Source organism: Myotis lucifugus, unplaced genomic scaffold, assembly GCF_000147115.1.
Source record: "Myotis lucifugus unplaced genomic scaffold, Myoluc2.0 scaffold_229, whole genome shotgun sequence".
Classification (NCBI taxonomy): Eukaryota; Metazoa; Chordata; class Mammalia; order Chiroptera; family Vespertilionidae; genus Myotis; species Myotis lucifugus.
In genome coordinates this window covers 1,979,873-1,990,773 of record NW_005871277.1, presented here as the reverse complement: position 1 = coordinate 1,990,773, position 10,901 = coordinate 1,979,873, and the positions used below count along the sequence as shown (strand labels likewise).

Below are 10,901 nucleotides of genomic sequence, written 5' to 3'. Positions count from 1 at the left end.
TCATTCGGGATGGGCCCATTCTTTGTGATGGGACCGTCCTGCGCACGTAGGATGCTGAGCAGCGTCCCAGCCTCCACCCACTGGCTGCCCGGAGCAGCCCCCGCCCCCGCCCCTCCAACCGAACGTGTCCTGTCGCTGCCAGATGTCACCTGGGGAGCTCCAGGCACCCAGGAGAACCACTGCCTTAACCTCTTTCCCTGGTGTCGCTATCACCACCCCATCGCAGAGAACCGAGGCTCGGGGGTGGCCCACGGCCAGGAGGTGGCAGATGAGGAGTCGGCCCCACGCTGAATGGAAAACCAGCTGTGTGTCCAGGACCCCAGCCCCTCCCGCTGCCTGGCCCCAGCTCAGCACGGACAAGAGCCGGATGCAGCGGGTGGCGGGCGTGCACGCCTGGGCGCCCGTTCATTCGCACACGGACACACCGACTTCTCCAGTGCAACCTGCACCAAAGCTTTATTTGTTTCCATGGTCTGAATGCAACATCTCTGTACATGCAAAGGTCGTCTCGTCTGGGGGCAGTTGGCCGGCTTCCCAACTGCTCTCGATGTGCGTATGAAACTCTGTACAGTTACAAAATATAAAAGCACTTGTCGACGTCCAATACTCGGTGAGTCCAGGGAGCCCCGTGGTTTCGACGTTAAAAATATAGGCTTTTTTCTAGGTGAATTGTCAGTCACACGATTCGAGGTTCCCTCTGGGGTTGGATAAAGTGCCTCTCGCCTCCTCCCGTGCAGAACTCCGGGGCTGGGGGATTCTAAGGCAACTGCGAGGATGCCAGCGGGCCGGAGCTTAGCTTTCCCACACGCCCGACTGGGTCCTGCTCTGTCGGGACTCCACGCTCTGACGCAGGGACCCGGAAGAAAGGCTAGGAAAACATACAGTCTACGTCTATGTATTTCCACTCCCCCGTCTTACAAAGCATCTGAGGATCAAAATCAGGCGGGAAGTGCTGGACTTCTAGAATATTGGTTTGATTTAGGAAACAGCCCAGTACAAAATGTCGCCCGTAACACAATATATGACTTTTGTCAGCCCCCTATTTACAGGATCTATAAGGCCATGTGGAGTGAGATCGTGAAAAAGACTCAAGTTCTGTAGACAACAGTGTCGTATTTCTGCGCGGGCGCGACGCCACCAGAGATGGTCCGCAGGTGCCTGTCCGACTCGCGGACGGTGCTCCCGGGGGAACGGCACAGGCTGTCCATCAGGGAAGCGACCTGCCACGGCTCCACGGACGGGCTGGGAGGTCCCACCCAGAGCGCTTTCCTCCCGCCTCTCCCTCCGACAGGCCCACCCCGAATGCTAGTTCATACAAAGGCGGCCAGCGTCCAGCTTCCTGTTAAGGGACAGGGCTTCTGGAGGGGCCGCAGGGGCTGAGGGGGACAGCCCTCTCTGTGGGTGGATGCCGTCTTCCACCTTTAAGAAAGCATTTCGTTCTGCAGGTGACCCGCCCGCACACCCGTGGACACTTAGCTTTGCAGTTATGCCCGGAGCCGGGGGCAACCCGGGGTGCCCGGTGGGAAATGGAAAAGCGGGAATGGACAAGGCAGCTCTCAGCACCAGGTGGGCAGCTCCTTTGAGAAATCACGCCAAGGGCTTTCCTAAACCCCTTGCGCAGCCTCTAAGGTTTAGGATCTCAGGCCTGGGCCTCGTCTAGTCTCACTCCTTCGCAACATCTGGCCTCACTTCCCGGGATGCACAGAAGAAAACACATCTGTCCGAGAGCACAGGGCGTGGCTGGTCCCCCTGGAAAACACCCCCATCTGATTGTCCTGGCCCCCAACCCTAGGCACCTGAGGCCGTCATCCCCAGCATCCCAAACCCCGCGAGGTCTCCCGGCCCCGGCATTTCTCTGGTGGCACCAAGTCATCCTCCGCGGCACTGATGCCGGAGGCCGTGCCGGGAGGTTCACAGGCCAGAGGCCTCTGCCTCCTTAGACAAGAGACCACGAGGAAGGGGCTCCACTGGGGGGAACATACAGGCTTGTCAAGAGGTCATCTGTGAAGATGCTGATGTGCAAAGGGTCAAAGGGTGTGTGTGGAGAGGGAGGAGGGAGGGAGAGCGGGAGGTGGCTGAGATGGTGCATCCGTAGCAATTGGCTTTTTGTGCAAGACTCACTAAGGAGAGCCACCGGCTCAAGGGAGGAAGGAGAGAGGCGGGCAGGGCTTGACTGCATACAGATGATTAAGGCATATTCAGTGTAAAGGAGACAGATTTCCAAGGGTGACCCCAGGCTCACTCGGGAAACTGGAACACAAACCCTTGCTTTGCCCCAAAGAGCTCACCCCGTTTAGAAAGAGGAGAAGCACACACCCCAGTGGCCCAGCTGTCTGCACAGGCGCGGACGTCAATCCCCCTGACCTGGATGCACTGACCCCAAGGGGTTCCTGAGGCGGGGGTGGGGGGACGGTGGTGCACTGGGAGGGTCCCTCCTGACCCACTGTGATTGTCTGCTCTGCATGGAGAGAGGAGGCAGCAGGAAATGGAAGAAGTTGGGAGAATGTTCAGTCTGCTCTAGTCAGTTGAAAGGGATGGACTTTGTGTGTCTTAATCACCATGGAATCAACTGAACTTTTAGTTCCAGTCATGGGGGGGGGGGTAGGCAAAAGATCTCCTTTTCATGTGTTTTTCTTTCCTGTAGGGTAAACTTGGGCTAAAACAGAACTGAGAGTTGTGCGTGGTGAGTGCGCTACACTCACTGGACAGAATGGGCCACTTCCTACCGCCTGAGATGGTCCCAAGGGGCCCTTCCCACCTTCAGAAGGACAAAGCAAGCAGCAGCCGAGGAAGGAACTAGCAGTGCCCCAGGGGGCCTCCTGAGCAGGAGAGCCACCACATCAACGCTGTTATAGAGCACGAGCAAAAAAAGTCTACCAGCAGCTCCTGGAGGAATTCCATCCCCAAACTGCCAGAGAGAACGGATCAAACCACCTACTCAGGGAACGAAGGGGACACAGCTATGATCAAGCAAGGCCAGACCTCCACACGCAGGTGCACGAGGCTTCCAGACCCACAGGATGGGTGGGCGACGGGGTCCAACCAGTGCCCATCGGTAAGCAGCAAAGCTCAGCCCGCAGGACTCAGGGAGGGCGCTCCGGTCACTGTCTGCGGTGCTGAAGCGAGCCGCTCCCCAGGGCACAGGCTGTCTTACCCCAGAGCAACACAACTGCTGTCCCCTTCTCCCCACCCCCAAGAGGAGAGCGGAGGTAAAGGGAGATGATGCGAAAAGATCGATGGGCAGACACACAGACTCCTGAGAGGTGGCTGGGAAGGGAGGTATGCTTTGACACCATTTGCAAATAATGGGATTTATGAAGATTTTCACCTTTTAGGGAGTTGGAGGGGGGATGTGTCTATATCTAGCCAATGCTGTGTATGTGTCCATGAGGAAACTGAGCCCCAGGGCCCCTCGGCCACCACCGGCCACCCTGTGAACTGCCCAAGCATCTCTCTCTCCAAAGGGCGTCTCCCAGGGAAGGTTGGCACAAAGTTTATGGCGACTGCAGGCATGGCAGGTGGCCAGCAGGCATTTCTGGGATGTTTGCTGGGGCCTTGGGCTTCGCAGGTGGAGGAGGCTGGTGTGGAGGATTCCCAAAGAGAGGGACAGAGGAGAGACAGCAAGAAAAGAGGCAGGTAAACCTCCGCTCCATCACCCAGCACCCAGCACCCAGCGCTCTGTCCGCCTCCCTGGCCTGGGGAGTTCCCCTGCTGAGAAGGGCTTTCCGCAAGACCCCGCCCTTCATCCGGACCTAAAAAGATGGTGGATGCAGGGGGAGGGTTGGTAGAAGGAAGAGGTGAGTAGAAACACAAGAGCCCCTCATCCCTGTATCTGCTCAGCGAGGCCACTGCGGACCGGCTCTTCCTGAAGCGCAGGCAGTGATGCAGATCAACGCTGGGAAAATCCCCAGGCGGGTCTGACGGGTGGGAAAGGCACCGCCACGGGGCTGCAGCTTATGACCCCGGAGGCCAAGGGACAGGTCCCTCCACAGAAACCAGAGCTCACAAGGGCAAGAAACCAGGGAGACACACAGGTGACAATCAGAATGTCTACAAAAAGCTCGGAGAGGGACAAGGTAACCTGAGATGACCAGATACTCCCGGCAAAGCAGCCACGCCTCTCTCCTCCCGTTCCTCAATGTGAAAGCTTATATACACGTCCATGTTCAAGGGAAACTGGCTGCATTATTGCTTCATCACCTTCGAAAACAAACAAATGTGACACACAAGAAAAGAGGCCAGCCATGCGCACTGCCCCTGGGAAGGATAAATACAGGAAGGGGACGCTTAACATCCGAACTTCTGAGCTTCCGAGAGGGAGGGGAACGGCCGAAAAGCAATCAGGACGCCCGCCCCGCGGGGCTGCCCGGACACACCAGCAGGAAACGAGCGGCTTCTCCTTTCCTGGAAAGTCCTCTCGGGAAGACCTGCCCTGGGAGGGGAGAAGGCGCCTCACAGTTCGGGTGCTTTCCAGAACCGACCCGTGCTCCCACAGCTGCTGCTGACGTGGGCGGAAATGCACTTTTACATTAAAAACCGCAACAAAACTGCCCACATGGACATTTGTGGGCAGCCTGGCTTCTTTCCCAGCCTGGAGTGCTGTCTGGGAGGCGTGCAGGTGCGTGAAGAGGGAGCCTTTCCGCCTGATCCGGTCCGATCCGGTCCATCCTGAGAGCCTGCGGAGGGTGGAGCCCGGACAGCGTCTGCCGTGACCGGAAGGCGGGGCCCAGGCAGGTGACCGCTGTGCAGGAGGGAACGGCGGCAGCGCGGCCTCGTCTTGGGGGTCTGACAGTTAAGGCTTCTGTTCATGAGACGTGGCGGTGTCCCCGTCTGGAGAGGAAGGGAGAGCCCTGTCAGTGGGGGGAACAGGAGCCCAGTTACTCTCTAGCTTCAGGCCTCAGGACCTTTGCTGGGACAAGACGGCCACGCTGCAGGCCGCAGGCTGGGGAGGATGACATGAGGTTTGCTGCTGTTTAAGGCCTGGGACGAGGAAGGTGGCGGGCGGCTGAATGCGGTGGATGGAGGTGACACTGAGTCAAGTCGGGGTTCCAGCCTCAGCGTCCTCACGTGGGTGACTGGAGCCTAACAGACATCACCTCACAGCTCGAAATATACAAACAGGCTCCATCCCTCATCCAAACCCCGGAGCACAGCTTCACTGCAGAATTTAGAATTCCTTTTGGAGTTTATGATACACAAATACATACCCATATATGCTTATTTCTAAATATAAATATGTAAATATTGTGTAGTATATGCAACACCCATAAGCAAGCACACAGTATGCCTGCAGCGTCACGTATGGATGTTCACAGAAAGAGGGGAGAGAGCCTAAGCAGCATTAAATCCACACAGGGCAGGTTTGGCCTCTGAGAGGTAGATGCTTCCTTGTCAGAGGGCTCTGGTTTCCACCTGTGGACGCGAGGGGGTGGGGGGTGGTGGGCAGGGAGGCAGGCAGAGGTCTGCTGTGCTGTGCCTCTCAGAGCAGCTTTTCTGGGCGTGGACCGTGTGCTCCCATCCTGAGGATGCACAGGAGGCACTGGAGGTGCAATCGCAGGGAGCTCCCGGACCACTCGGCCACCTGGTGCTCTCAGCCCATTTTACAGATGGGAAACTGAAGTCCAAGGTGTTCAGCCGTTTGGGACCTATACCAGGCCATATCGAATCGTGTGGGGTTTTTTTCATCTTTTTTTCCCCAAATTAATTTTTAATTATACAGGGAGTATATAAATATAGATTGGGAACCTTTCAGATTTAGCTGATCTTCGATGTCCTGCTCTCTCATGTTATAAAAGGGGACGGAGACGCAGGAGAAGGGCCAGCCAGAGGCTGGGTTAGCCCTGCCACTCCAGGTGGCCCAGCTGTGACTGATCCCTAAGAGGAAGCAGGCATTGCCACACCCTTACAGGACCCACAACACCCACACCCACAGTTTGCCTTCTCCCTCCTAGGGTACAACATCCCACATCTCTGAACCTATGCCTTCTCACCACCCACGTTCCCTATCCCTTGAGTTGCAGGCTCCGTCCAGGTCTCCCCCACCAGAGCCCTTCCTACCTGGTCAAGCTTGATTCTCATACAGGCTTTGCCTCTTCTTAGACTTCAGATCCTTTAGCCACTGGGGTGAGGTCTCTTCTGATCTAAAACCACAAAGCCCGGGAGAGTCAAGTGTGAGCGAGAATGAGGGCACCTTGCAGGCAGGGCTGTGAGGTACCCAACTCTCCATCTGCTGTCCAAGGTGGATGCTGAGCAGGGCACTCACAGATGGCAAACATGCCCATGCTCACATGATTGACAGGCAAGAAACAGCAATTAACTAAAGCACCCAACAACGGGAATGTTAAATAAACCCTAGTACATCCACTCTATGAAACAATCTGCAGCTATACCGTCATGCTTATATAAAATTATTTCCATCCATTTATCCTGCCATCTCTCTACCCAGGTAAATTCTGTGGTGATTCATTTTATGTGTCAACTTAGCTAGGCTATGGTGCCCAAATCTATGGTCAAACATCACTCCAGGTGTTTCTGTGAAGGTATTTCTTTTAGATGAGATTAGCATTTAAATCAGTAGATTATGAGTCAAGCAGGTCACCCTCCATATTATGGGTGGGCCTGACCCAATCAGTTGAAGATCGTAACAGAAAAGGACTGACCTCCCCCGAAGAAGAGGGAATTCTGCCAACAGATTGACTCTGGGACTCAACATCAGATCTTCCCTGGGTCTCCAGCCTGCCAGCCTGCTCTGCACATTGTGGTCTTGTCAGGCTCCAAAATCATGAGATAATTCCTTCATATACATACATCTATCTATCTATCTATCTATCTATCTATCTATCTATCTATCTATCTATCTGTCTCGTACATATAAGACCTGACTTATGCTGATCTCAGAGAAAGCTCCACACCATGGAAGTTCCTGACCTGCCTGGGGTGGGGGTGGGAGATCTGTGAGGAAGGAGAGCCTCCCTGGGCAGACCAAGGAAGCCTTGTCTGACGGTGGAGGTACAAGACCAGGCCTCCAGTGGTACCTCTGAGACCTGGGCTGGGGGCTCCCCCAGCTGCGACGCTGACTCTGGAGCCAGGCCTGCAGCTCTGGCATCCCCAGAGCAGGACAGGCACCATCTCAGCTGTGGCCTTGTCCCTCTCAACCTCGGGTCCTGTTCCCTGCCGCCCGCTCTGTGCTCCAATAACACGCACTCCTTGCAGCCCCTGGCTCTATCAGGTCTCCAGGCCTTTGTTCATGCCATGACTTCAGCCCAGAACCCCTCACGCTGCCACCTCTGTGGACACCATGACTCAGCTCAGTTGTCTCCTCTTAGAAACCTTTCCCACACCTTTCTTCCTTAAGTCTAGCTCACCAGTTTGTCCTCTATGACAGGGTCAAATCAAGAATCAGACTGTAAATATACTTGGGGGGTTATAGGGTGTCTGTTAGAACCAGTCAGCTCTGCAGCTGCATCAGGAAAGCAGCAGCAGACAACCCATAAATGAATGGGTGTGGCTGTGTGCCAATAAAACTTTATTTAAACAAAAAGACAATGAGCTGAAATGGACCTGTGGCCTATAGTTTGGGAGCCCCTGCTCTATCATAGCACTTATTATATGACAATGTCAGCATCATGAATAACCCCTAGCTTCTCTGTGTTAACAGGACCCCTAAGAAGAACTCCACTATCCTTTATGGAGCATGTCTACAAGCAGTGCCCACACTTCCTCCTTTATCCTCAGTCCCACACTTCCTCCTTTATCCTCAGTCATTCAGCTCTAAAACCCAACAGGCAGCCGCCCTCCCCCCCAAGACCCCTCACCTCTCGTCCTTCTCAAGGCTGGTGGGCAGCACACGACTGCCCAGCTGGAAGGGGGACTTGGGGGTCTTGGGCTGGGGGGCCCAGCCGGGGGCCTCGCTGGGACTGTCCGCCTCTGGCCTCTTGTGCAGCTGCGCCTGGGAGAGGAGAGAGCTGAGTCTGTAACCACCTGTTGCCCGGAGAGGGTCCCATCCCACGGCACTGCCGCTGCACGGTGATGCCGGGGCCTCCACAGGCAGGAAGCCCCGGGGCAGGGGAGATGCTGGCTGACCTGGGGTGGGGGGTAAGAATCGGTGGCCAGGCCTGCAGCCCTGAGGTGGGGCCACCAACCCATCCTGCAGGTGCAACTCAGCTCCGTCAGCTCCACGCTTCTGCATCCATTTGAATAAGAGGAAGCTTTTGGACTGACAGATTCCCACAGGAAGAAGGCAGGGTGGATTCTCACCCATATTTGGAGGACAATGGAAAGGAGGGAGGGGGGGGAGGGGGGGGAGGGAGAATTATGGGGCCTGCTCTTTCTGTTCTTTTTGCTACCAGGGCCGTGAGTGGCTCCAGGTGCGAGGTGCCGTACCTTGAGCATGGCCGGGTCAATGCCCGGAAACGCGGGCATCCTCTGGGGATGGCTGCTGGGTGACCTCTCGGACCGCTTCTCCTCCTCGTCGGACTCTTCTCTCCTGGGGGATTTCTCTTCTGTTGCAAAGAAAAGGGAGCTGATGGCACTGGCAGCCCCGTGCACTGAGGCTCGGGTTCCAGATGCTCTGCACACAGACCCTCGGGCAATCCTCACACCAGCCCTGACCATCTGGGCATTCCTGGGCCAACTGACAGAGGAGGACACACTCAGGGCTTGCTCTCCTGACCTTCCTTCTCCACAGGCACGAGACGGGCGAGGGAGAGAGAGCCCTCCAAGCATTTAAGGTGTCTGGTCAGAAACTGCGCCCCTCACTCAGCTCCAAGCTGGTCTGACATCCTACTGTTTGCCAAGTGAACACAAGTCCCTACAGTAGTAGGCTGTGGGGGACGAAGGCTGTCTATGTGTACAGTGGGGAGGTCCCTGCTATGGTTTCCATTACAAGATTTCGCTTAAAACTCTCCCATGGCTCTCTAACTACAGAAAAAGCCTAACTCCTTGGCAAAGAATCATGACTTCCCACGACTTGGCCCCACCTACTTTTCCAGCATAATTCCTGCTACTACCAGCTTTAACCACTTAGAGGGGCACCTGCAACACACACAGAATGTTCTTTCCACACCTCTGCCTCTCTGGTCCTGTTAATATTTCTGTCTGGAATACCCTTCACTGGCTAATCCCTACCTGCCCTTTAAAATGCAGCCAAAGATATCCTCAGAGGAAAATGCATAGTCTTAAAATAATTCACTAGAAACCAAGTAAGACTGATAAATAAACTGATCTTTTAACTGAAGAATCTAGGAAAAAAGACCAGCAAATAAACCTGAAGAGAGTATAGGATGAATTTAATAAGGATAAAAGCAGAAATCATGAAACCCTGTTAAGTTGTGGCTCTGTCCCTTGTAACCTGCAGAGCCCCAATTAATATATCATCCCTCAAAAAGAATTTTTTTACTTAGTTCCTAATAAGCTGTGCAGAATAAGAAATCACAATTTCCTGTATAATTATGTTCTAATATCCTATAGCCTTCAACTCACCGGAAGTTCCTTCTAGTGTTTAACCTCCATCCTTCCTGCTGTTGGTTGTGGTATATATGGAAGCGAGGGGTGTACCTGTTGAGTCCTTGAACATCCACATGGTGTCATCCTCCTCCTCCAGCGGAGACCTGCTCTCTGACTCGCTGACTCGACTGCGCCGGAGGGAGTGGGAGATGGGAGCCCGGCGGCGGCTTCTCTTGCTGAGCTGTACCCGGGTCTTGAGGGCACTTGAGTCGAGGACTGAGGTTTGCTTTGGGAGCAATAGGGAGGAAGAGAGGAAAAACAAGGGAACCATTCACGGAGGGCACCACCCAAGAGAAGTGTGTCAAGCTGCGCTGATGCACAAGCTGTTTAGGTGGCACACGGGCCAGCATTTCTGCATTTCAATACTAACCTGACACCCGAAGCCGAAGTTTCTCCATGAAACAAACCACGTAGGTTAGTTACAAGAATCAAATGAAGCTTGAGTGCCCTGGCACTGTGCCTGGCACAGAGTGGGCACACAATGGAAAGGCCTTTCCCCTCCTGGTGACATTATACGAGCATATAAGCTAGAAGAGTGCTCAATACATAGCAGGAGCTCAACACATGTTTGCTGAATGAATAACTGAAGACATCACCTAATGAAATCCCTATACTTCATACCATGTCCATGTTTATATAGTGGGGTGCCCCAGTGGAGACTGAAGTTGTGCCTTTCCCCATCTCTGTTCTTACCCAGAGGTGCCAGCTGACTATACTTAGGAAGGGGAATCCCCTTTGAGGCCCTAGAGGGAGTCCCCCTCCCAAAGCAGTGGGTTCTCTCTCAGGGGGAGTCTGAGCAGCCATCCCTACGAGTGAGGGCATGAGGCTTTACTGTCAGGAGAGCGGGTCCCTTTAGGTTCTGCAGCACGTTGATGTTGCATCTTCAGGAGGGTGGGAGGGCAGCCCTACTGTCAGGGAAGCAGAAGAATGAGACCTTCGTATCTCAAGGGACCCACACCGGAGGGGGTCTCCCCTTCTTAGAACCACTGCTCTCCGTTTACAGAGAGACTTGCACGCCCTGGCACTAGGGATACATCCCACTAAGAGCACCTGGCAGGGAAGAGGTCAGACTTCCTGCTCACCTAACAGGCGTGGGCTAGGATCAGCTTCAATCTGAACACATGTGACTGTATTTGAGGCTGTGGAGCCCACTCTGCTGGTTACAAGTGGATAAGGAAGCCGAGGCTCAGGGGTGTGAAAGCATTTGCCCCAAGACTCACAGCTGGTGTCTGGCAGGTCCAAGCCACGTGCAGACGTCAGTCCCATCTCAGACTGTGCCCTCTGCACCCACCAGACCGGTGCCTGGCACACAGATTCTACCCTGGGAAGGGGCCATTCGCCAGGAGATGCTAGTGTGTCCCTTTAAGAAGAAGTAAGTGTTCCAACACACGCTCCCA

The 10,901-nt window shown here is 54.7% G+C and overlaps 1 protein-coding gene across 1 annotated transcript in view; it reads right to left on the bottom strand.

Annotated features, from left to right (window-relative positions):
• Positions 1 to 429: 429 nt before the first annotated feature.
• Positions 430 to 10,901, bottom strand: part of LOC102435865 (uncharacterized protein KIAA1671-like) — a 42,664-nt gene continuing 32,192 nt past the window's right edge. Inside the window, exons 2-6 of the mRNA XM_006098331.3 lie at positions 9,556 to 9,730; positions 8,383 to 8,501; positions 7,815 to 7,948; positions 6,058 to 6,140; positions 430 to 4,830 (exon numbers count right to left, since the gene is read on the bottom strand). Of these exons, the coding sequence (XP_006098393.2) occupies positions 6,062 to 6,140; positions 7,815 to 7,948; positions 8,383 to 8,501; positions 9,556 to 9,730 (507 nt within the window). The 3' untranslated portion in view covers positions 430 to 4,830; positions 6,058 to 6,061. The remainder of the gene's footprint in view (positions 4,831 to 6,057; positions 6,141 to 7,814; positions 7,949 to 8,382; positions 8,502 to 9,555; positions 9,731 to 10,901) is intronic.